General features: G+C 43.1%; 1 protein-coding gene across 3 annotated transcripts in view; it reads right to left on the bottom strand.

The window, feature by feature from the left end:
- The window catches only part of LOC107374098 (tumor necrosis factor receptor superfamily member 26), a 64,721-nt gene that overhangs the window by 30,184 nt on the left and 7,037 nt on the right, over nucleotides 1–27,500 (bottom strand). The window contains exons 1-6 of one of the 3 annotated variants that reach the window (XM_054738496.2): nucleotides 22,522–23,814; nucleotides 15,045–15,198; nucleotides 11,746–11,874; nucleotides 11,545–11,656; nucleotides 11,325–11,416; nucleotides 11,113–11,202 (exon numbers count right to left, since the gene is read on the bottom strand). In XM_054738496.2, coding sequence (XP_054594471.1) covers nucleotides 11,113–11,202; nucleotides 11,325–11,416; nucleotides 11,545–11,656; nucleotides 11,746–11,874; nucleotides 15,045–15,135 — 514 coding nt within the window. In that variant the 5' untranslated portion in view covers nucleotides 15,136–15,198; nucleotides 22,522–23,814. Of the gene's footprint in view, nucleotides 1–11,112; nucleotides 11,203–11,324; nucleotides 11,417–11,544; nucleotides 11,657–11,745; nucleotides 11,875–15,003; nucleotides 15,199–22,521; nucleotides 23,815–27,500 lie in introns of those variants that run through there. The other 2 variants (XM_054738493.2, XM_054738500.2) reach the window with 2 other exon arrangements.

The following is a 27,500-nucleotide window of genomic DNA, read 5'->3' on the forward strand; positions in this document are numbered from 1 at the left end:
GGATGATCCAGTGGGATCTTGTGATGTTTGTGTTAAAGGTTAACTTTGTTTGTTGCAATTTTATTGACTCCGGTTTTAAAACACCTTCGTTTCGGTAAAACTTACAATAAGTATTAACCTGGTGTTTTAAGTCAGTAGATTGTTTTAGACTTTTATCAACTTCGTTGTGCTTTTAAAACACCTTCTTTTTCTAAACTAATGATAATACATGGCAAGATATGAATTATGAAATGTGATGGAGTGTATGTGTGGTGATGGAATGGGAGTTGTAGGTGTGGTGTAAAGCAGAGGTTTATCAGAATCTTTGTATCTGAAAGAGATTGTGAATTCTGGGTGTAAAAGAATTTGTTGTCTGCGAACCCTGATCAGAGACCCCCGTCAGACCTGGAATGTCAGAAAGTCGGGTGGACCTCAAGGCACCGAAGTTCGTAGAATAACCGCAGTGTGACCAGTTCGGTCTTGGGATGTTTCCCGGATCACAACAGCAGGAAGGTTTGTTGCGTCTAAGACGGATGCTCTTAAGGAGTCATATGGCTGTGCCAGCTGGCAGTGTGCCAACGGGTTTGACCGTGTGTCTAAAGAGAGAGGTGTTTCAAAGAGGCTAGTTCCGCTCCGGAGTTCTGCTCTAAACTGAGTAACTCGGGAAGTCACTCTAGTTTTAATAGTCTAGAGTTTATCATTTCTGCAAATCTGAATTTGACAAGTTTGTAGGCTTCACCAAACATCCCTCAGAAAACCACATCTTCCAGATACAAGCTGTTCCAGTTCTGCGGATAAAGAATCCTTAAACTTGTGAGATGACATTAACCGTAATTTGCATCTTATGAACATTGTGTATGAGTGTAGATAATGATTAACTTGTTAAATCAAACAGTACTGATCATAACGTATAAATGGATCATTATAATAACAATATTCATTTCAACTTCACTGAATTAGGCACAGATTATTCAAACATTTCATATAACATCTGGTTCATTCAACCACATGATTATTTAACTTATGAGTTGTAAAAGTTCACTTTTCATTCAGAGTGTGCATTCCAGCAGTCTGAGATTGGTTTGACAATCTTGTCTTCAAGGACTGTCAACAAGCCCTGCAGAATCTTCTGGGTGTTGGAAGATAGAGTAGCAACTCCACCTGGATAGTGGAATTCTGTCTGTAGGTGACCTTTCACTGTGTAAGTCAATATTTAGGTCAAAACTGACCCTTTTCTGGACGTTACACCATTTTGCATTAAGATAAATATGGGTAACCTACCAACCGCGTTGCCTACAAATACTGTCTTACAAGAAGGGCAGCTGTGGCTACATCGTAGCTCATCCCCACCAGTGTGTGAATGTGTGTGTGAATGGATGAATGATACACTGTAGTGTAAAGCGCTTTGGAGTCCTTACTCTGAGAGGCGCTGTACAAGTGCGGGTCATTTATCAAAGTTTGACTCAGCAGAATTTGGCTCGGCACTGCAGCCGGTCTGAGGTTCTGCTGAGTCATATTAGGCTGCCATAAAGTGCAGTCACATGCTCTAATATAAATTGTATATATGTGCAACATGGTGAAGATATTTGCATTCTTTATGAAGAAATTTTAAACTCTACTTGAATCAAGTAGGCCCCTGTATAAAAACATTAAACATAAAGCCAATCCAGGATGGAATGAACGAGAAGTAGAGCTTTATGTGGATGCCGGACTAAGCAGGCTAACCAGAAAGAGGCCCACTTTTCAATTATAAAAAATTTACCCACACAAACGCAAGACGTGCTCCATGTTTCATCAAAAGGAACAAAGACAGGCTTAGGCATGATCCCTTAGCAAAGAAACTACTAAATAAGTGCCCTGTGGAATTTGGGGAAGAACTAAGAGAAGTGAACATTTGTAAAGCTGCCAACGAATACAGATGGGGCAAATGGATACGAGGAAATGACCCAATTATGGCAGAAACGGTTTTCTGAATTGTTTAACAGCATTAAAAGCCCCCCCCGGTAGATACTGTTGAGGGAAATAAGGATGCTACCATTTCTGTGCAAGAGGTTTATGATCTTGTGATGACACTTAAGGAATATACATCATGTGGTGCAGACAAAGTAACAGTTGCACATTTAAAGCTAGCAAGTAGGAAACTTTACCCGCTTTTGGCTGTCTGTTTTACCAGGTTCCTAATACATGGGGTTTTACCCAACTCTATGCTATCTGTAGTTCTGGTACCTATAAAACAATAAAACAGGCCAGATAAACAGTAAGAACTACCGGCCCATCGCCCTGGCCAGTACCCTGTCCAAGGTCCTGGAAAGGGCTGTTTTAACAAGACTGGAGGAGTTTGTTACCTCGTCTGACAATCAAATTGGATTTCAAACCAAATTGGGCACAGACATGTGCATATTTGTACTGAAGGAAATACTTGACCTGCATAACAGACATAAAACAACTGTATTCACATGTTTTGATGCTTCAAAAGCATTCAACTTCGTTAAACATGAAGTTATTTCTCAAATTGCTCAATAGAAAAGTAGCAACACATCTGGTGAGAATTCTAGTATTTAGGTCAGTCTACAGTTGTAAAATAGGAAAGTGCTGTCTCCTCTCCCTTCTCTGTAGGTAATGGAGTGCAGCGAGGCAGCATTCTGTCTCCTTGCCTTTGTAATGCATCCATGGATGACTTATCCAGATCGCTGAACGAATGCAAGACTGGTAGTAGAGTTGGGAATATTACTGTGAATCATTCGATGTATGCAGATGGCTTGGCAGTCTTCTGTCCACATAGTGCTGGGTTGCAACAACTACTGAGGACTTGCTCAGAATATGCTCTGGACTTTGACATTAATTATAATGCAACAAAAAGCAATCCGATGATTATCAGAAACAACGAGGACAAAAAACTTTCCTTCCCTGATTTCTTTTTATCAGCTGGTATTTTACCGGTTTGTAATGAGAATAAATATTTGGGGCACTATTTAAAGTGACAATGTCTAGTTTTTACCATTAATCTCTGGAAATATCCATTGAAATTTCGTAAATGAATCGGGTCTAAAATACATGGCAGCAGGTCTAAGTCTCTGGGCGACGCCATATTGAATGCCGTGTTTCCTTCTACGGAAGCCCGTGAGGACAGAGTTAATTTACTGATTTGTAAAAAGTGGTTACAAAAATTTCAGCAATAATAAATGTGTTCTTTTACACATTTACCTCTTCACTCGTTGCAATTGATGAAAGGATGTCTGATGCTCTTGTTGTTTTGCTGGAGGTTGCACTCCCAAGGATTTTTGACCCTAATGGCCATCTGTTGGTAAAGTCTTACTTGAACACAAAAATAATGCCTACTTGCAATGATTTAGGTATCTACTGCCCCCATCACCAGGGAAACTACACACTGTCACTTTAACTGCTGGTCTGTTGGATGGCAGAGACATTTATAGGCAGTGCTGTCTGCAACATGTGCAGGCTAACATGCGTATTCGAACGTTTTCATGTGCTCTGCATCTGTCAAAAAAACACTGTTAAAAGCATTTTGCACACCTATGGACACTGCCCATCTATGGTGGAATTATTGAAAAAGCAGTTTAAAAAAAGTTTTAGGTAGCATCCAATGATGGGATGAGACTTCTGTTTAGGGTCCCTCGCTGGAGCAGTGCCAGTCAGCTGTTAACGCCGGCTGTTGGTCCCTGCTGTGCCGCAGTGATTGGTAATCTCATGCACGTGTAGGAAAACAACATCATGTGTAGTTTGACTAATGGACAACACAATGGTAAATGGCCTGTGTTTGATAAAGCGTCTTCTAGAGTCCTGGAAAAAACAACAAGGCACTTTCAGAGTATGTGCAGAGATCTCAAAATCAAATGTAAGACTTTTTCAGGACTTTTTAAGACCTTCTAAAAATAAAATTAAGACTATCGCAAAGAACTAATCAACTGTTAAACACACATATATTGTTTTTAAACACTGCATCGCTTCATTTTCCACTTCATGACGGGTTACGTCACACCCGGGACAGCGAGGCTGCAGCAATACTACGTAAAGCCATGTGGTACAAAAATGCAAACCGCACCAATAGAACGAAAATAAATAAATGCGTATTAGTTTACATGCATTAATTTTTCATACCTGTAAACTCCGAGGCTGTGAAAAAACTGAATTAACTCCCCTTTAACAAGGTCCTGGTGTGCTGCAGATGTGCATCTATTCTACTGGGTGTTGTGGTGACCTCTGAACTTTACATACTTTTATTTTATTGAGAATATTTTAAAAATATATTTAATGTGATTTTTTTCTTGGGAAAATGCAAGCAATTTTCTACCAGTCCTACTGTTCAACAGAGCTAAATATAATAAACTGACAGAACTGATCAGATAATGATTAGGGATCATCATATAATAATTAATTCTTATGAGACTAATTCACAGAACAACAAACATAAAAACATCCGAAAATATTCCAGATTACTGTAATCATTCTTAAATAGGATGAGCAGATCCCAGCTCACCACATGTGGAACAGAGACTACTCACTGTGGGACGTGAGGATTCAATGCAACCAGATAAAGTAAATTCTGCTTTCATCTCCAACACGACTTAAATATACATTAAATTATTATACAACTGATGTTTTGTATCTTCTATTTGAATTCAACAAGCAAACAGCAAAAGTTCCTCTCCAGCTACCACAGCTCAACTCAGGCTGATCCTTCAACTGTGGCTCAGAGTAACTTTAGTTACAGTTACTTTAAACCATCAACTAATTTATAAATATAGACAGGCCCACTATAACATAATGAAGGTTTAAGCAGCTTTTTAACGTTTTCACTGAATGTTTGTGCTGACTTTCCACAACAGAAACATCTTTAGATCTGTTTGTTTATTTTCCACTAATAACATCTCACTGAGAACAGATCCATACTCTGGTATGCACGTGTTTCTTCTTCTTAATTTCTAATCTCATATATATGTAGAGAAGACGTGCCCAGAGGGCTTAGCTTGTATCTGAAACAACAACTGCAGCAGCTTGTCTGTCAGAATCTTCTTTAGGTTAGGACGGACCTGTCTAATTCCTGGGAATGCTGTTTCGGACCAACACTTGAACTCAACTCCCCCAAAAAGAGCACAAGCCTCGGGGAACATCAGCGACGGCTGAAACTGAAAGGAGACAAAGCTGCTGAAGTTCTGGACAGAAAACTGGTACTTGGAGGGAATTTAGATGATTTTACAAACTAAGCTCCAACTGCAGTGAGATGTTGAAGCCGCATTAGTAGCGGCGCCGTGATACCGGTGTCGGTACAAGATCTGCTCGGGTGCAAGATCGGCTCGGGTCGGTCGACTGCCGATGACGTCTAAGTAGTTGATTGGCTGAACATGAACCTTACGGAATTACGTAATCACGTAACGTTGTTATCACGTGACGTTGGTCCAGGCAAATTTTTTCTATTGGAAAGATGGACAACTTTTACAAAGAAATCCATCATTAACTCTTTGAAAATACACTTTTAGCATAGAGCTGCAAGTATATTAGGGCTGAACGATTAACTGCATGTGCAATTAAATTGCGATGTGACAAAAGGAGATTTTCTAATGGCAAAGGCTGCAATTTGGCAGCGAGTGGTTAGCGCAATGCTAATATACATGGAAAAACCCATAGGAATGCTAATGCTAATATCGCCGATTACATTATTACAAATTATGAATTAGAAACGTGCCAAATGATTACATTTGGAGTCTAATAGAAAGTAAAACTACCATCAATCAAATAAGTACAGACAGGTATTTTAGTAAAGCCAGAAAACTGTTAACTCCAGAGTTTTGGCTAGCAGCTATGAGCGTAACTGAACTAAGCATGGACAAGACGTCAAAAACTCTAAACACAAAATACTTAAATAAACGGGACACACTTCTTTCCTGCAAATACAATTTCACAGGTGTTGCTAATACCTATGATCCTTCAAGGGATGTGCTCAAAGAGGAGTTCAACATGAATCAAATATAGTGTTTTATTTTACAAATACTATTATAAACACAAACTTACGTCTTAAGAAACATTATTTTAATAACGAAACTGCTAAATTCTTTCCAACAGTATAGCTGTGTAGTGTATTTTGTCCGAGTGGGTTTGCCGTACTTTGACGTCATCGGCAGTCGAAGGACCCCGAGCCGATCTTGCACCCGAGCAGATACTGTACCGACACCGGCTACTGCAGCGAGTTTATGCCTAGCTGTCTCCGTGACTGTGATTGGTCAAATGACGACTCGTGACCCACTAACAAAGATGGTTTGTGAAGAGGATGAACACTCCTCGTTTTGCTGATATTGATTCTTATAGAGAGCGACTGAAACGGATACCCTGGTTTTACAACGCAATCATTCATTCACACACTGGTGGTGATGAGCTACGATGTAGCCTTAGCTGACCTGGGGCGCACTGACACCGGCGAGTCTGCTGTACACAGGCGCCGCCGGTCCCTCTGACCACCACCAGCAGGCAAGGTGACTGTCTGTCTTGCCCAAGGACAACGACAACAACAGACTGAGCGGGGCTCGAACCTGCAACCTTGCGATTACGGGGCGAGCGCTTAACTCGTGTGCCACTTTCGTCCAGTCTGTGGGAACGTGAGGAGCTGCATGCATGTGTAACCAGCTCTGTTCTGATGTTATTTAGTTCTTGTGTCCGTTTCATCTTTGAGTCTTTTTTTACACCATTCTTACGATGGACCTCGTTGTGTCTGCAATAACATGGTGATGACCATGATGATGGTTTGATGGTCTCAGTTACCTTGTTTGAACCATCATTCATCATAATGTTCTTTGTCAACATTAGTAGTAGAAATACAGTATTAAACGGACTTTTATAAACTGTATTTTTGTCTCCATCTCAAATTATTATGAAGGTGTGTTTCCCTTAACCACCACAAAGACCTGGTTTCACCTTAGAGCAAATATCAAAGGTTCAATAACACTGACGGGTCATATTTAAATGGAATATCACATCTTATTGATCATTCCTTAGATGTAACTACATTTGTCATGTTTCAAAACACACACACACACACACACACACACGCACGCACGCACGCACGCGCACACACACACACACACACACACCAAGTGTTTTAATCATTTATTACATCATATACAAAATGACCTTCAACTATTTAAGAACGGTGCATCTGCCTATGAAGCGCTGTTTGTCCAAACTGTGGGGTGGTGTGAGCACGAGGGAGTCAATGGGGACGTTCCTTTCTGCTGATAAGGGTTTCTGCTGCTAGGAGACGTTGGTTTATCTCAGAATTCAGAAGGGTGGAGGCTGAGCACACCACCAGATAATCATGCTGAGAAACGGCCGAGCATGTGATGGCAACAGGCGTATGCTTGTGTTCTGACATGTGTGTCTTTGGCCAAGTCAAGCTTTAAAGGAAAAGTAACGAGTCCTGGCTCTCCTTTGTTGTGCGGTTTTAACAAACAAAACCGGGAAGATTTCCCTGACTAATATACTTAATTGTCCCCTGAAGAAGGAGCTTGACCACGCACCCTGAAAGTTACAGGCCTGTTGAAAGTTACTGTTTACTTCTGGGTAACTGTGCACTAGAGGGGGAAAGCGTTTTGGGATCCCAGTGGGTCACGTGATTCCTGAGGGATTACCATGAAAAAGGGAGTCAAGTTATTTATAATCACGTTACTGGGACAAAACAGGAAAAATAATCAGCAAGAGTGGGAATAAAATTGATTCCTGTTCACCATGAGTGCCGTTTTAACTAACATTTAGTTCTGTCTGAGCTTTCGGACCACAGCGATTGTGAAAACACGAGGGACATCACCGATGTGTTCGATCATCAGGCTTTATGACCAACGTGCATCTTCTCTTAACTTGCCAAAGACGTTCCTGAAAACCACAAATTGCAGATCATGTGCTCTGATTCCGTGACACAGACATTTTACTCAGTAATCCATCAGAGATCGTCTCTGGAGCAACACCTCTACCTGATCGGCGATGCGGGAGCTTTAAGCAGCTGCGGTACAAACGGGGGGGGGGGGGGGGGGGGGGGGGGGGGGGATGTCATTACTTATATTTGTGATATTTGTGCTCCAGATAGAATCTGCCCTGTGTGTGAAGTCCACTCAAATCGAGACGAATTAACTCTAAACCATGTCTACCTTCTCAAGTGAATTCTTTTACTTTAACAATCTTCATGTAGGGTCCAGAAAAAAACGGACTCCAAGTGGAAACTTTCTGAAGCGTTGCATCTGGATCCGTACCACAGCCGGTTTGAATGCTCTCGTTGGGCTCAGCGATTTCTGATCGCATCCATTCTGGATTTGGTGTGATGGAGGCTTCGGGACCTCTCTGAGCAGCAGCTGCAGCCCTGCTCTGGTTTTCCTTCATGTAGTGTGTCAACCCTGGTCCTCAGTTCTCCCATCCTACAGGTTTTAGGTGTCTCCCTGCTGCCACACACCTGCTCTAAATGAATGAGTGATTAACAGGTTTCTGCAGCACTTGATGTCTTCCTGAGAAGGCCAGGCAGATATAGAAACCAGCTGGGCTGAAGCAGGTATGGAAAGCATGCAGGACCAGAGTACTTGATAAAAGCTGGTTTATTATTCATTTGAGTTGGGATGGATCCATGTGTCACATGTCCCTCTTCCTATTGAAAAAACAAAAGTTGGATCCAAGATGGCCAACTTCAAAATGGCCTCCATGGTCACCACCCATCTTGAAAAGTTTTCCCTCTCACATATACCAACGTGCCACAAACAGGACGTTAATATCACCGACCATTCCCATTTCATTAAGGTGTATTCATAGAAACAGCCCACCCTGTATGTCTTGTATTTACATTGTTTAAACGTATAGCCCAAAAATAAATTCTTACGGTACTTTGTTTAGATTTTTTTTATCCTTCTGAAGGTGGGGTGGCTTCTATTTAGCCGTGAGGCGCGCCACAGCAAAATACATAGAGTGGAACCCCTGAAATTCTAATGTAGCTGTGATCACTGGTGATTAGTGTGTTCACACCACTAAAGCTGGAGGGCAATGGAGTAGAATTCAAGGTCATCCAGTAGTTCAAGGTATTTTTCAACAGAAAATAAAAAGCTCATTAATTCTAGTGTTAAAGATACAGAAAGTGGAAAAGTTGAAAGTGACCTTTCCAAATTGGAAACTAAAAAGGAAACAGACTTCAGTTTAAAGAAAGAAAAAAAAGATTTAGCCTAATTAAAGGGACAGTGTGTATTCTCCCTGGCGATAAGGAGCAGTACATACCTAAATGACTGCAAACAAGAATCATTTTTGTGTTCAAATAAGACCTTACCCACGGGTGTCCATTAGGGTCAAAAACCCACGGGAGAGCAACCTCCAGCAAAACAACAAGCACATCAGGTTCCCTTTCATCACAGGCAGTGAGTGAAGAGGTAAATGTGTAAAACAACATTTATTATTGGTGAAAGTTTTGTAACCATTTGTTACAAATCAGTAAATGTATTTTGTCCTCACGGGCTTCCGTAAAGGGAAACATGGCATCTATTATGGCGTCGCCCAGAGACTTAGACCCGCTCCATGTGTTTTAGACCTGATTTTTATAGTCATGGAACTGCCAATATTTATCAACAACTGGGCATCTTTTCAATCATTTACAACAACATCTGGATGCATATTTCCAGATTAATGGTAAAAACTAGGGATGAGCCGGGTACTCGTTTCAGACGAGTATCCGGTACAGATAAAGCATTTTTGACGAATACGAGCATGAAACGAGTAAAACTCGTAAATATCTGTAATCGTGCTGAAGGAAAATCCTCATTGGGTAACTGACTGTCTTCACGCTCTGTGATTGGCCAGTCACATAGAGCGCCCGCCCCTCCCTGCACACAAAACTCTCTAGCCGGCCGGGAGCGCAGTCCATCCGGCTCATCCACGCGCGCGCGCACACACACACACACACACACACACACACACACACACACACACAGTAACTGATATCTCTGTGCTTGCTTCACTGTTGCTCACGTTTCTTCAGTACTCCCTATGTTTGCTTCGGCTCGCCTCTTTTTAAAGTTACCTTAAAGTTACTTTCCTATCATACATGGTACATTTGACAAGACAGAGCTGAAAACGGCTCGTGTCGGTCACTGCCTCTGCTCCGGTCAGGCTTTTTTCCCCCTCTCTCTCCTCTTCCTCAAGATCCACTGATTTCCCTCTTTCCTATTCTGTCTCTCATTCTTTACATTTTTTAATCACAATTGTCTATTTTTTGCTCATTTTAAATACATTTTAATCATTTTCTGAATTCTTTTTTATATTTTACATTTTTTGTTTTTGTGAAGCACCTCGTGATTTTTATCTTGAGACGCTATAGAAAATCTCTCTCTCTCGTTCTGAAAAAAACTTGTTCTGTGATAGTTCCTTTGTGATAAAAAATATTTAATCTCAATTCTGAGGCTGTTCTGTAAATAGTTTTCAAATAAACAATACACATAGCAACTTCTGATCAGTCCATATCAATTTCAGAATTAAAATAACGTATTGATGTAAACCACACCCACTTCCAGTTAAGCTACACCCAGTTCCAGGTTAGGCCACGCCCACTCCAAGTTTAGATGGTTGAACAGATACAGATAGTGGTGTAGTCGCTCATTCCTAGTAAAAACTACACATTGTTACTTTAATGATTAAAATAAAATCTCATTTAAAAATTGCATTCAAATGACTTCAAATAGTTCTAAATAATTGTGAAAAATGCAAACCCGGTAATATAGAGTGCATTTCTGGTTGGTTCTGTTCCTCCCATCTTTTCCATCTTCTGACTGTATTTTCGTTACTGTAAGATTTCATTGTCTTATTTGTTTACGATAATAGTGATCTATTTGTGTGTTTTACAGTTCATAGATTTTTTACACATCTTTAACATCACAGTTCCATGGTGGACCCCTACCTGTGCTACCTGTGTTGAGACCCCACCCCTTTTGTTGTGACAGGCCTGTTCTCCAGTCACCATTTGCTCTATAAACCCACATTAAGTAAAGAACAAATTCAGTTATAAATATAGGCCAAGTTTGTATCTACACACGTTTTTGTAAATTGTTGATTGGATTTTTCTCTACTAGCAGGCTGTTTGCACAACTGACATGTTCAACTTACCTGTTCTACAGCTTCTCCTCATGCAAAACCAAACAGCAGCAGCAGAGATCAGCAGCAGGCCACCACACACAACTCCAGTAATCACAGCATCTAATCAGGAAAAACAAGCATGTGGATAAGCACTATGAGAATTATCTCTGAGCTAGAAGTGAAGTGTTTTCTTAAAACCAACCGCGTGTCTCGGTGGCATCAGAGTGGTCGCAGCTTCATACCTGAGGGAGGGTCAGCTTGGTCTTGGATTCTCTTGCACTCAGTGTCAGAGGTGGACGTGCAGTTCCTCAAAACCTCTTCATCATTCTTACATCTAGTTTGCAGACAGAAAAAATGACGGAGGAAGAACAGCCTCCACAGGAAAGCTGAGAGATCCGAGTGTCATCCTGACACACCAACGGATGAATGGCTGTGTTCTCTGCTTGGTTTCTAGACACTCACCTTGAACACGTCTTACATACTTCACACGCCTCCTCCGGATGACAGAACCTTCCTGGTTTGCATTTACACTGGGTATCTTGTGTGAGGGTACAATGCTCGACTACCTCCTGATCTGTGAAAGCAGTATTAAACAGGCCTTGTTACTTCAGAGTTTATGCTCAGAGAACATTGATGTTACGTCTACAGCCAATGCAGAATCACCGGAGCGACAGTGTGTGCACTTGAAGCATTGGTTTAGGCCGTTGGCATGCTCTGTGAATGTTCCAAAGGTGCATTCTTCACAGGTTCCTTTGTGTCCTGCTTTGGTGCAGGGGAACTTGACATATTCACCTAAAACACACATCCATCTATTAAAGCTCTCATCCACTCATTTCCCTCAACCCATTTGCTGTGGTCCTTAGTAAAAAGAAATGCCTCGTAAGTTGTTCTCCCTGAAAAAGAAAACAAAAGCTTTAAGCACGAAGTAGAAGTTACTGGGCCTTTACGTAACGTTAGGAAAGCCCTGTTATGGAGGATGGGTGCGTTTGCACTGGCTGCAAAGCACAGGGAGGAAGAAGAAGAAGAAGAAAATATCATTTCTGTAGCGCCTCTCAAGATAAAAATCACGAGGCGCTTCGCAAAAACAAAAAATGTAAAAATGTGAAAAAGCATTTAGAAAATGGTTAAAATATATTTAAAATGGGCAAAAAATAAACAATTGTGATTTAAAAATGTTAAGAAAGAGAGAGAGTGAACAGGAAAGAGGGAAATCAGTGGATCCTGAGGAAGGTGGAATAGGTGGGGAGAGCAGAATAAAGAGAGAGGTGAAGAAGGTCATACAAAAGCCAGCTTGAACAAGTGAGTCTTCAGCTGCTTTTTAAAGGAGACCACTGAGTCCACTGATCTCAGGCTCAGGGGGAGAGAGGTCCAGAGTCTGGGGGCCACAGCAGCAGATGATCTGTCACCTTTGACCTTTAGCCTGGTGCTGCACAACCAGTAGGCTTTGATCACTGGACCTCAGGGACCTGCTGGGGGTGAAGGGACTGAGAAGATCACCAATGTAAGATGGTGCTTGTCCATGTAAGGCCCTATAGACCAGAACCAGGATCTTGAAATGAACCCTGAAGTTGACTGGCAGCCAGTGAAGCTGGAGGAGAAGCGGGGTGATGTGGGTGTGTTTGGAGGACTTGGTCAGAAGCCGAGCACAGGCGTTCTGAACCACCTGTAGACGGTTCAGGGAGGTTCTGCTCAGACACGTGAAAAGAGAGTTACAGTAGTCTAAGCGTGAGGAGATGAAGGTGTGGAGAACTGTCTCAAGTTCAGAGCGGGACAGAATGGGACTCAGCTTAGCAACGTTCCTGAGATGGAAGAAGGAAGAGCCAACAAGAGAACTGACATGAGAATCCAGGGTGAGTGCTGGGTCAAAGGTCACGCCAAGATTCCTGACGGAACGTTTGGTGTGAGAAGCAAGCTGACCAAGAGAGTCTCTGGCTTTGGGAACCAGCTTGTCTGGGGCACAGATGAGGATCTCAGTCTTATCTTCATTCAGCTGAAGAAAGCTCCCACCATCCAGGTTTTGATAGAGTCTAAGCAGGTGTGGAACAGCTGCAGCTTAAGCCTGGTTCATGCTTCTCTGTCAGCTCCACAAGGGACAGACACGCACGGATTGACGGAGGCGTTTTGCTCTCATACTTCTCCGTCTCCTGGGGAGTGTTGCAAAGCAATTGGCCGCAAGGACCACAGAGGGCGTAGCGCTGTTCTGTGGTATCCTGTCATGTATCGGTCCAAGATCGTGTGTTTATATTGTGTTTTCTGTACATAAGAGACTTTTTAACACAGACAAATTTGTCTCTCATTCTCCTCCACCTCTTCATGCGCTCGCCACCTCTAAACCCACGTTTTCTGTCATTTCCGTCCACAAATAAAACGCTTGCTGCGCATATTTTCACTCCTCCAGTCACGGGGAATTAAACGTTCATGTTTTTAGAGTTTTTTCGCGAGGTATTCTTCAAGCTTCTCCGTGTCTGCCGCTTGTTATCCTCGGCTCTCTTTATGTTTTTGAGGGCGCAATGGCGGCGCTGTACACAACAGCGGCATCCTGACCAATCACAAGCTTGCGTTGTCCGTCTTGACTGACAGATGTTTGGAAAAGAGAGCTCGACTCCGTCCGTCCTTGCGGAGCTCTCCGGCAGGCTTGCAAGGACGTTGCGTGTCTCCGCACTGACTCAGACGGAGAAGCATGAATCAGGCTTTAGACATCTCATGGGGCTTAAAGGAGATGTACAGTTGGATGTCATCTGCATAAAGATGGTAGGAGATTCCTTTGAAGGAGCTCAGGATGTGGTGAAGAGGGAGCAGATAGAGGAGGAAGAGCAGAGGCCCCAGCACAGAACCTTGTGGGACACCATGGATAAGAGAGGTGGTGGTTGGAATCGTCGTTTGGCTCCGGGCCAGAGCGCCACTCAGATAAACAAACAGGATGGTATGTCCTCGGTGCATCTTGGGCGATTGTGAACGAACGGAAGGACAAAAGAGTCTGGCGATCATAGGAGATGGTAGCAGGGACACTACTGAAGAGGATCGCAGACAGGAGCAAGGTGGAAAAGAGGAGGTGAGTGGAGAAAAGTTTGAAAACGTGGCCGGTGACTGCGGCTAAGCCAAGCACAGGCGCCATCTTGTTACCGACCAGAAAAGGAAAAATAGGATATAGGATTCCTTTATTTTTCCAGTACGGAAGGTTCATCATTTAGTTATTTTGCAAAATATCAGGATTATTCCAGATAGATGTGCGTCTGCATGGTACGTGCATATCCGCCACAGAACTCAACTCACGTATCCGCAGCATTTTGCGTAGAGGGATGAGTCGTACCAGCGTAAATAGATGCCAAATTGCGTACTGGCTACGCAAAATGCGTACAGGTTGGCAGGTCTGGTAAGGTGACTACCACTGACTGTTTGCTCTGCAACGGTAATGTTTTATCTCCACAAATATCACAAGTCTGAAGAAGTTATTCCATGTTGTGGAGTTGCAAATGCTAACAGTAAGCTTCTATTAGCCAAGACAAATTCTGCTCCCTCTTGGTCGCTAAATCAAAAGCAGCCTTTCCTGTCATGACATCGTCCATCCAGCGTGTCCTGGGTGTTCCCATGGGTCTTCTCATCCTCCCTGTTGGATGCATCCAGGAGGCATCCTGACCAGATGCCTGAGCCACCTCAAAGTGCTCTTCTCGATGTGGAGGAGCAGCATATCTACGCCGAGCCCCTTCCAGATGACTGAGCTTCTCACCCTATCTCTAAGGGAGAGCCCAGCCACCCTGCGGAAAACTCATTTCAGCGTGATCTCGTCCTTTCGGTCACTACCCAAAGCTCGTGACCATAGGTGAAGGTAGGAATGTAGATCTCACCCACGCACCGAGTTCAACAAGACATTCATTCCTACTAGAGACCACAGCTAATTATTAGTAAACAAGTGTCCCACACCTTTGATTGAGATCATGTTGTGTGGCTCCTTGATTTCTTACCAGCTCTACAGTTTAAACAGCATATGTTATTGTTTGAGTATTCCTGGTGTTCACTGCAGAAGGTGTGCCTCAAATTCCTGATGTCTCTCATGCTGGTGCCAGGCTGGGGGACTGCACCCAAAGCTGGGAAGAGACATATTGATGCGAAGAAAACCTTTTGGAAAACAGAAGGCAAAGAAGTTAAAAACAGAGCTAGCCATCATGGGAAAACAGTGTCACAAGATTCAATCAGCACAGCACCATTTCAATATCTATGGCAATAAAGTTTTATACTAATCTATCATATTCAGTTGCATCTGACTGAAAACTACTATAATAGATGCATCGACTGCTCCAATTTTTTTATTGGCAAGACCACTTGAGTCTTGACATCATCTAATTTAATTTTTCTAAATTACTGTTTTCACACAAATGAATACATTGACAGGAAATAAACTGTTTTAGTCAGGGAAAAGATTATTTCAATCCATGTGAACTTCGTACATTTGCCTAATGAAAAACAAATTATCACTCTGAAATTTTCATGTTTCATGGTAGATGTATTTAAAAAATGGTGGGGTTATTCATAAAAACATCAAGGAAAAAGCATTTCTAAATAAATATGCGTTTCCATGAACGAAACAAGTATTTAATACGCAATCAGTCAGCAAGATTTTCAACTCCCAGGTATATTTTATGCAGGCAATGAGCTGACAATGGGAGCCTTCTCAACTCATTGCCTACAGAAAAGACACATGTCCAAAATAATTGGCTGTAACCCCTTCTTTCCACCGGAGCCGTCAGCAGCACGTTACTGCAGCAGCACGTCTTGCTTGCGTAAGCTGCTGCTTGGCCCTTCCCACGAGACGCGAAGCAGCAGGGGAGCAGCTGTCACCGACCGAGCACGAAGTCACACGAGTGACTTTGTCAGTAAACACAACAACAAGCAGGAGAAAACTACTACATGGTTTGTGTTTTATGTTCTGTCCGTTTTATAATCCAATACGGACCTGAAAAACAAAGGAGACCGCTAGCTAGGTGATAACTTCTCACGGGGCCGCACAGTTAGTAACATTTTTAAAAGTAAAGCAACCGAAGGCAGTACGTTTCTTTATTCTGAAAATCTCGGGAAGCTTTGCTCCGTTTCCGCGTCCGATTTCCTGTCTTTCCTTCCCCAAAAATGTCGAACTTGACCCGTTTCAGAGGCGTCGCGCGTAGAAGACAGAACCGGTGCGTAAGGGCCGCGACATGCTGCTCCTGAGTTTCGGCCGACTTGCGCTGCTGACGGCTCTGGCGGAAAAGGTTCTGTTGACCACAGAGGTTCCTATCAGCAGCTATGATGTGCTGCTGACGGCTCTGGTGGAAAGCAGGGGTAAGGGTAAAAGCTGCAGTTGGGTATGAGAGTGGACTGAACATGTGGCAATAACTGGAAAATAACAGTATTCTGAGGATAATACCGTCCCAATCAAAAGTTCAAGTCCACTTGAAAAATCATTTTGCATGATTCGATCCTGAGCACAGCAACAGCATGCAACAAAAATGGGAGCGAGACAAAACATTTTATGAGCAGCAATTTATTAACTAGAACATTTATGAAGACATTTTGAAAGGAGCGTGCCAACTGCCACAAGATAGTGGCCATGTGTCCAAGGCTAATGTGCACCGCCACATCATCAACACCTCAAACCCTCTTCATGTCCTATAAGCTTGCTAATAAATTGTGCATGTCACCAGTGGGTGGTGTAATGACCGATCCACTATAATTCAATCCAATTCAATTCAAAAATACTTTATTAATCCCAGGGGGGAAGTTGATAAAACAGTCATTAGTAGTCTGCTGAGCTCCCTCTACCGTTGTACAGGCCAAGACCACAATTTGGTGCTTTTGGAAGCCTCTGGAGGACCCCCAGACCCCAGGTCCGGAGGCTGGATGTTCAGGGGTGTATCTACAGGTCAAGACCATGATCTGAGGCTTCTGTAGGCTTCTGGAAGGCCCATAGAGCCCAGGTCTTGATTCTGGCACAGGTCGGGTGTTTAGGGGTGGATCTACAGGTCAAGACCACAATCTGAGTTAGTTGGAGGCCTCTGGAGGACCCACAGACCTCAGGCCCAGAGTTTGGCTAAGGTTGGGTGTTCAGGAACGGATCTACAGTTCAAGACCACAATCTAGGGCTTATGGAGGCCTCTGAAAGACTCCCAGAGGCCAGGTCCTAATTGTGGCCAAGGTCGGGTGTTCAGGATTAGTTCTACAGGTCAAGACCACAATATGGGTCTTTTGAAGGCACCCGGAGGACTCCCAGACCCCAGGTCCGGATTTTGACCCAGGTCAGGTGTTCCGGGCTGGATCTACAAGTCAGGACCACGAGCCGGGTTATTTTTTTTTTTTGGAGGTCTGTGGATGACCCCCAGAACCCATTTCCTGATTTTGGCCAAGGTCAAGTGTTCAGGGGTGGATCTACAGGTCAAGACCACGATCCGCATCTGCTGGAGGCCTCTGGAGGACCCCAAAAGCCCAGTCCCAGATTTTGGCACAGTTTTGGTGTTCTGGGGTGGATCTACAGGATCTACAAGACCACAATCTGAGTCTTCTGGAGGCCTCTGGAGAAAGACTTATTCAATCTAGGAGGCACCATCTTTAAATCAAATAAAGTCCCATTGAGTTATTCTTTTATTTACAACGATCATTTATGTGTAGTTCTGTGAGGATTAGATCTCGCAAGTTTTGTTTACAGGAAACCGTCTCTAAGGGAGTAAAGCTAGAATTCTTTCAACAAATGAGCACATAAATGTGTTGGCAGCATTTGTGTGATGACACAGCAAGTTTGGTACGGTTGTGAACTTGACTGTGGAAGTTGTTAGTTTGAAAGGGTTGTAAGGAGCGCTGTAGGGGGATTAGACCAGGTTCACCAACATTTGCAAACACTTCTTTTAGGGGCAGATCAGATAATGTATGTCATATTAAAACCAATCGTAATGGGATGGATGTATTTGTGCAGTTTTTTGTTAATAGCCTTGCCACGGTAACTTGAACAGCTAAGAAAAGTAATAGCACCCTTCCCCCAACCGAGTCAGTTGATTTCATGTAAGCTGGAGAGCACTCCTTCTGGTGACTCCCTTGTTGACCTGAAGGACTTCATTGCTCAAATACGCCCCCCTGATCTGAATTTGAGCAGTGCTTTGTTATTGGAATCCGTGCACATCATGGATTGTCCACAATGAACACCGTGTTCAAGCATAAAGGGGTCCATATGTGTTCTTGGCACCAGGACACCTTATGCCACAGTTCAATAATGGACTTCAATGTCATTTCATCGGATCTGAGGCTGCATGTCTTGGACAGTCGGGTAGAGGGGCGGACCTGTCAACTGACCACCACCTGGTGATGGGTAGAGAACCCATTGTCTCTTGCTAGACAAGGTGTAGCTGTCTATACCCCATGGTCCTTCAACACCTTGTGGCTCCCTGATGATGTGTTTTCCCCGTCGCATCTACCCCAACTGTGTGTCGTGACGTGGGCTCAGGCCGCTAACGTGTCTACCCCCCGACCATCTGATGGTTTTGTGTCTGTTCAACGAGTATTTTCTGAGAACAGCTTTGTGTCTCCAGTCCAAGGACCATCCTGCTATCAGCAGGATGGTCCTGTACCTTTCTGATCAGACAGCTCATCTGCCGTTTCTGTCGAGCTTGACTCCGTTACTGAGCTCAGTGCTCACTTTCGTGTTTGTGCCACGCTGAGAATGGTTTAAGGGTTGCTTATACACATCTCCAAGCCTCCATCATCGCCTGTCCTTGTGGCGCCACAGTCCCTAAAGGGGGGTATGATCACGCAAGCTCATTATTCTCCTTCGACTGGACACAAAGGTGTCAAGGCCATGTTTGGTGCCCTGGGCCAGGTCGCTTACTGGCCGGGGATGCGTTGAGACATCTCAGACTACGTCCAGAGCTGTTTGGTTTGCTGTCAATTTCAGCCGTCTAACCCCATCCACAGAGCTCCTCTACAAAGCAGGGGAACGTCCACACCGTGGTCAGACCTGCAATTTGATTGGGTGCGGCCTGTGACCAAGTCCAGCAGAGGTAACCAATACTTCTTGACCGTGACCTGTGCATTCACCAAATGGGTCGAATGTTTGCCAGCACCTAATGACATGGCACAGACAACTTCTGTCCTTTGATGAATCACATCTTCTCCCAGATCGGTCTCCCCGCACGTGTTAACTCGGATAGGGGAACTCACTTCACCTCTGAAGTGATGGAACACCTTTGGCAGATGTTGGGGGTAAAGGCCAGTTTCCACATTGGTTACCGGCCCCAGTCTTCTGGCCAAGTTGAAAGGATGAACCAGATGGTGGTCAGTGATTTAAAGAAATACATGTCTTCTAATCACAGAGACTGGAATGTGAAGCTTCTGTTGGTCCTTATGGCCATACAGGCCACTCCCCATTTGTCCACAGGTGTCTCCCCATTTGAAATGATGACAGGTAGACAGATGACCCTGCTGCTTCACTTGCTGTACCAGTCAGTCCTGTCCAATGCCGCTCCGGCTTACACTAACGAGCAGTATTTACAAAACCTGAAGAACCATCTGCCTGCAGCGTTTTCTTTTGCACAGACGAGTCTGTAGAAATCAGCTGAGGGCAGGAAGGCTTACTATGATCAGAAGGACTCACATTCTGAACTCAACATAGGTGATGAGGGCTGGTTCTACAACTTTGCTCCTAAGTCCGGTCACACAAAAGTCACCTCTGGTAAACTGGCTAAGAAACGTTTGCCGAAGTGGTCTGGTCTATAACTGATGACAGAAAAACTCTCTCCAGTTTTGTATAAGATCAAGATCACCAAAAGTAATAAATATCCCGTCTATAAGTGGGTCCACAGGAACCAAATCAAACCTCACAAGGGTTCCACAAACTTTGATAACACCACCCATAAATGGCATATTTATTTGAACATGATGACATATCTATTTGAACATATTTAAACCTGTTTGAACATATCATAACATAATTTCAACAAAATAAAATTTTATTATTATTATTATGTCCAAAGGGAGCAGGAAGAAGTATAAGCTTTTTTTATTTCCTGCCCCTTTTCCCATTTGTTCAAAAATCAAAAGGAACAATGTCGTTTGCATTAATTCATCATGAAATCCTCTATATTCACCTATAGTCAAATGGCCCGTTTACACCACTCACTGGATCTTTTTGAGTCAAAATCCCTCTTCCTCCCTGTACCTCATGAAGACCATATTTTTGTACCACTTTCTAAATTGGGTCATACTTGGACATTGCTTTAAATCCCTATTTAATCTATTCCATGATTTTACCCCACGAACAGCGATGCACTGACTTTTTACTGTCGTTCGCACAGACGGGTAGTTTAAATTCCATTCCTCTCTCAAATTATATCGTTTATCTCTATATGATAAATACTTTTGTATATTACCAGGGAGTAGTTTGTCATTAGCTTAATATATTATTTGTAATGTCAAGAATTGAACAAGGTCAGTAAACTTTAATACTCGTGATTTCAAAAACAGGTTGTTAGTATGATCTCTGTAGCCCGCTTTATTAATAATCCTGATGACTTTCTTCTGTAATATTATTATTGGTGATAATGTAGTTTTATAAGTGTTGCCCCAGACCTCTGCACAATAATTTAAATATGGTTGCACCAGCACACAGTATAACATGTGAAGTACATTGCGATCCAGGAAATGTTTCACTTTATTTAATATGGAAATACTTCTTATTGTTTTGTTGTGAATGTGTTTTATTTGTTGTTTCCAACTAATTTTATCATTCATTATAACACCCAGTGATGTATAATAATTCACCCTTTCAATAGTTACACCATCAATATCGGTCACAATTTGCATGTTTACTTTGTTATTACCAAATATCATGTATTGTAAATCTGATAACCCAACTCGAATCGAATCGCACCAAAGGGGGTGAATTTTCCGTCCGCTCTCCCTCGGTTCTCTGTTTCAAGTCACACAAGTTCTGTTGAGTATATGTGTGTGTGAGTGGATATAATTCATGTCTAAACATAACATACAGACTTGGTTAACGTAGGAAAGGGTAAATGTTCTCCTATATATTGACCAACATAATAACCTTTATCTACAGAAATAAATCCACTTTCTATGTGACCTTCTAAATTCAGATGGTTCTGCTCAGCGCGTGTTTACGTACCATCAAGACCAAACATTCAAACAAACATTCTCACCCAAGGTTCCTGCATTCACTGCATGAACGCCAGATGTCAACATTCTTCACTCTGAATGAGTGAAGACTCCACAATGTTATAGTTATAAGTTAAATATTCATATGTGAACAAACTGTTTGAATGAAATGTTTGAATAATCTGAGCACAAATCAATGAATTTGAAATGAAGACTGTTCCTACAATGATCCATTTATATCACAAATCACCATGTGTTTGATTTAACAACTTAATCATTATCTACACTCATACACATGACAATAAGACACTCATTAAGGTAAAAAAAATCTTTATATCTGAAGGAAGGCGTGGCTTTGTGAGGGATGTTGGTAAATACTCAGAAACGTGTCAAATTCTGATTGGCCAAACTCGGCCAGAAGTCATAACAAAAAAGTTTAATAAAACAGGATTTACTTCCCGATTAATTCAGTTTCCAGCTGAGCGCCGAATCGGCCAAATCGAGAAAGAAGCCTCTTTTGAACCCATCTCCTTTGACCTTAAGTCAAAACCTTTCTGCGATGCTGCAAGTGATTACAGACACAACAGCTCTTTTCAGAGCTACTTAACTCTCAGACATCGACCTTGGACACCTAACCTGCAGACCCTGGGTTGCATCTCATGGCTGGGGAAGCTGAACTCTGAGGAAGCCTTCAACGTCACCACTCTGACCGCAACCCTCCGGACCGCCGGGAGCAACTTATACAAGGGTATCGTAAGCCTGCATACTGGTGTCTGATGAGGTTTATATCAATAACCAACTCTCTAGTTTATAACAAACAACAAATTCTTTTACACCCAGATTTCACAATCTCTCTCAGATGCAAAGAACGGTTGCTACCACATCTTGTTTCCATCACAACACCTCACATCCACCACACCACATCTCCTTATTCATATAATCTGAAGAATTATATAACTTGAATGAAATATAAGAATTAGAATACCTGAAGAATCAAAGAACCCTAGAATCTTCTGATTAAACATTCAAAGATCAGATTGATATTTCATATTTATATGGAATCATCACATCTTATTGGTCTTAATTAATTTGTATTAATTGCTACACAAATAAAATGTGATAATTCCATATAAATATGAAATATCAATCTGATCTTTGAATGTTTAATCAGAAGATTGTAGTAACTTTACTTATTCAGGGACCATAAACACATGTTGTACTAATTCAGACAGAGTCAGTATATAGTTTATAAAATGAAATTATTGTTTTCCCTAAACTGTCATGATTCCTGATTTCCTTTAAAAGAAATTTTACTTATTCTGGTTCAGGACCCTGGACAGCGTCCTCCAGCTCTTGCCCTCTATGCTGTTCAGAGGATCAGCACCACGGAGAGGGGCACGCTGAGACTCCACACCTGCCTGCCCGTCGACACCAGCTGCGACCGATCAGCAATCACCCCTCATGCCTCTACAAATGGGAGCCACTGCAGTTCACTCGAGGAGCTTCAGAAGGGGAAAGAAAGGAGTCAAGAGGCAGGCAGTAACAAGGAGGAAGCCGGCCGACAAGAGAGGAGAGAAAAGAGGGTTACATCAAAGGAGAGGAAAGGAAACTGGTTCCAAGTGACAGAGAGAGGGGAAGACTTTCCCCCATCCACCACCTTCAACCTGTCACTGATAAATCCCGAGCTGCCAGGAGGGGTCACCTGGAGCCATTGGGAAAAAAAGGAGAGTGTGAGACGCTGGCTCCTTGCTGAGCCGTAATTGCTGGACTGATCTTTTTATTATTCTTTTAGGATTCAATTAATAAGTCGGACCTCTGCCCTTTTGTTGAGTTAGCCATTTCAGAGTTTATTTTTAGAGTCACATTTGTTAATAAAAGATGTGTATGACAATACCTAGTCCCCTATTTTTGCTCCCACCACACTTGTGCTGCCCCTCCTGGTAATTCCTAGTCCCGGAGGGGTCTAACATAAACTAAACTACACATGACAAAATATGAATGGGATGATGGATATGAAGTGGATTAATGTGATGGATGCGATGCTGTAATGGAAGCTGGACGTTTTAGCAAACCCTTTCTTAAGTGTCAGGGAATTTGTAGAGTCTGGGTTGTACAAGAATTTGGCTGCAAGTTTGTTAAACTACAGATTTGTTTAAAAAACCATCCAACACCAGTCTGCAGGCTACAATACCCTTTTGTATGCGTTGCTCCTGGCGGTCCAGAGGAAGGGTGGCCTGAGTGAAGAAGGAAGCCAGAGCCATGAGGAGAAACAGACCAGATCACAGCAATCCGCAGCGATCCATAGCAAAGCCAGGAGCTAGGAAAACCATAGCAGGAAAACCATAGAATGTCCAGAACTCCAGAAGAACCGGAACCCAGAGCAGCAGGAAGCTGGTTGAGTCAACCGTGTCCAGTGCCTCCACCCACCAACTGGAACAATAGGCTTAAAGTGGTTGAGAAGGTCTTCGCCCAACCGGAAAGAAAAAGCCTCGATGTCGGACACAAACACTGGGCGTCTCACAGACATGCCACTCACTGAAAGGTCAAGGAAAGCAACAGACGACAAGGTCATTGGATGCCGTAGATCTTTTTAAAACACAGAAACAGTTCCATTACCTGTTTTCCCGCTACGTTTCGTTTGCGGCTGCAAACTTCCTCAGGCTGACGCTGATGGTGGCGCGTCACTTCCTTCTCTGTTTATCCGCGGGCAGCAGAGGACGTTGTCACCCTCTGCTGCCCGCTCTCCCCTCTCCGACGATGCAGTCCCATGCGCGGTCCAACGTGTAAACTCCATCATCCCTGTTCATGGTCCCACATCCACGTCTCCTCATCTCGATTGCTCGGACCATGAGCAGGGACGATGGAGTTTACACGCTGGACCGCGCATGGGACTGCATCATCGGAGAGGGGAGAGCGGGCAGCAATCAATCAATCAATCAATCAAAGCTTTATTTATAAAATGCCTTCCGCAACCCTGTCAGGAAGCCCAAAGCGCTGAACATGGTACAGTAGAAGGTAAATATATTGAATAAATCAACAATAAAAGCAATTCAAATTACAAAATACAAATTACAAGATAGATGAAACATTCTGGTACAGGACAAATGTGTGAAACACATTTGGATTGAGTGGATGGATTGAGTGAACCAATGAAAACTGTGAAATAAATTCAACATAAAAGAGGGCAAAAATCAAACATGTTCTGGAAACGCCAAGCAGAGGAAGTGTGTTTTTAGGTGATTCTTAAATGCTGGCAGAGATGGGGACAGCCTAACTGAGGGTGGCAACTGGTTCCAGAGTGACGGTGCTAGGACTGAGAAAGCCCGGTCCCCGCGAGTACGACACCTAGAACGAGGGACAGCGAGCAGGCCTTGGTCAGAGGAGCGCAGAGCGCGTGATGGGGAGTGTCTGTTCAGGAGCGTGGCCAGATAGGGGGGAGCACCACCCTGGAAGAAATGATAAACAAAGACGAGGATTTTGAATTGTGAGCGATAGCAAATCGGAAGCCAGTGCAGGGAGGCCAGAACTGGACTGATGTGGTCCCGTTTCCTGGTCCCAGTCAGGAACCTGGCAGCGCTGTTCTGCACAACCTGTAGGCGACGCAGTGTTGACTGACACAACCCTGCATATAGAGAGTTGCAGTAGTCAAGCCTAGAAATAACAAAGGCATGCAGTACCCGCTCCAGGTGGGCTCTCGACAGCATATGCTTGATTTTTGCAAGGCGTCTCAAGTGAAAGAAACTGGACCGGATCACAGAATTGATGTGAGCATCACATTTAAGTCCTGCAGCAGAGGGCAACAACGTCCTCTGCTGCCCGTGGATAAACCGAGAAGGAAGTGACGCCACCATCAGCGTCAGCCTGAAGAAGCCGGCAGCCGCAAACGAAACGTAGCGGGAAAACAGGTAATGGAACTGCTCTGTGTTTTAAAAAAGAACTACAGCATGGAATTAGAGATACGACACAGCAAGAACACACCTAAGAAGGTCATTGGATCTGGAGCAAAAGCACTGATGTCCACAGACCAGGGTGTGATGACCCTGTCCAGCCGCAGCCACGCGGATGCTCTCCCAAAGAGAACGGGACATGATGGTGAGGTCTGAACTGGAGTCTAAGATAGTGTCACGTTATAGCGACCCCTCAAGGGTAACTGGGATGTGAGGTTTCTCCCTGGGACCTTCAAGATTCTCAAGAATTTTTTTTAAAGTTGCCATTTTTTTCCCCATACCAGGTTCATCGCGATAACCAAAGAAAGCATGGAAAAGGCATCTGTAGAAAACATCTGGATCTTCAAATGAACTATGTTTAACTGACATGGCTTATCTTAAACCTGCAGTATATGCCATTCCTGAGAACTCGTCCTTCAGAGCTTTGCAGAGGAGGAAGTAGTCACTTTTGACTTCAGGAAGTTGGTGATCAATGAAATCACTCGCTACTGTGGAAAAGGTGAGCCTGATCAAGAAAATCTTATCAGAAATAGAAGAAGTTGGAAACCGGTGAAGGTCAGGGCTGTACGTTAACATTTGTAGCTTATGGCACCGGTGCTACGAAGGACGTAGGTTTTGTAGCACAGAACAAAAGGTTGTAGCACCAGCATAAAAAATGTGTTACAATCTCTGAAAACCAAAAGCACTTCTTACAATTACTTAAACACACCGACAAACACCAGTGCATATAATTAAAACACAATAACAACCACCAAAGCAGATTCCTGGCAGCGTGAGTCTAACTCACGTACTTTACAGTAAAGTTGATTCTGAAATGTCAGACATTCTCATCAGTGTCATTTAGAAATGAACATTGTCTTTTATTCAAGTTAGTGTAGATTTTGTTCGCTACAGACGTCCGTCCTCAACAGCATAGACACAGTAGACGCTTCGCCGATCGCTACTGTGCATGACAGTCGCATTTTCGTGTTCTATTTTTTATAAACGGTATGGTTAACAGGATGTTTTAGCTTAGGCGTTAGCTCCATGGAGATGAGGAGCTCTCACACTGTGGTAGAGTGTTGTTCATAAACCCGTTCACATGCCAGAATGAGAGCTCGCTTTAATATTAATCAGGAAAAATACGTGCGAGTTTGGTTTACGTTCACAAAAAAATACCCCAACAACTTCACGATTGATCGTTAAATGAGCTTGTTCAGGTACAACACCACCGTGTTACATTTATAAACTTTTACCTTCTCAGACGTACCTTGGTTTGGTGCAGGTTGTGTTTTTGTTTCTTATTGTTTGTTTGTTTTCTGTTCTGTTGAAGTTTTAAAATAGGAATGCAGCTATTGGATATTTTAGTATTTGAATGTTCTATTGAGTCTTCTGATTAATCGAATATTCTATTTTGACATGTTTGAAGTGGAACGAGACCGTGGTCTCCCTCTAAAAATATGAGATAAAACTACAAACTTATGAGGATGAAATGTCAGACTCTTGTTATAAAAGGCTCCTCCCTATGTCCCGAAGTCTCCTCCCTTTCTGGTCGGCTCACTAATAGTTATTTTCTAATCTGCTTTGCTTTACGCCCTGGATCACACATATGTTGTACTTATATTTAAATGAAAAGTAATGATGGGTGTTTCGACCATGCCAGTCACTCACTTTGAGATTTATCAGCTTGTAATTGTTCGTAATTAGTATGACTACAAATCAGACATCGGCACGTTGCATATTTGACGTCACCACATCATCTCCTCCCCCCCTAGCATAGCTGCTACTTACCACATGGCCAGATTTATGGTGTTTCTTTCCTCCTGAAAAAAGTATTTGAAGTTCACTGAACTTACAGCCATTGTCCCTCAGTTTTCTCTGTGTCTGCTTCGATGACATCACTGTTGAGAAGAAAATTTGTAGTTCTGGACTTATTTTTACACAAAACCAAAAAAAAACAGTTCCCCCGTTCTAAAATAAGCGTGTTCTTGGTATCAAATTTGTGTTGTATAGTTCACTCTTTGCCATCTGATATTTATAATTATTTATTGAAAGCCCACATGCCCGCCCACAGCCTCCCACCCCCAAGCCAGCCGAGACCAGAACCCAGCGACCCGGGATCCAGGGGCGACCAGCCCCGCCGGGGACCCAACAGAGTTCAGGGACTCACCCACCAGACCGCCACTGGGATCGATCTGACAGATGCCAAAAATCTTAAACCCCCTGACCCGGGTGTGTACAGGTGTCAGACGACACAAACCCCATCCTGAACATCCGATGACCTGTATAGTGTACTCTGTGTAGAATTTTGTACTGAATTAATTGTAAATTGGGGTGTCTGATCATTTTAAAAGTTTTTAAACAAGT

This window comes from Nothobranchius furzeri, chromosome 17 (genome assembly GCF_043380555.1).
Source record: "Nothobranchius furzeri strain GRZ-AD chromosome 17, NfurGRZ-RIMD1, whole genome shotgun sequence".
NCBI lineage: Eukaryota > Metazoa > Chordata > Actinopteri > Cyprinodontiformes > Nothobranchiidae > Nothobranchius > Nothobranchius furzeri.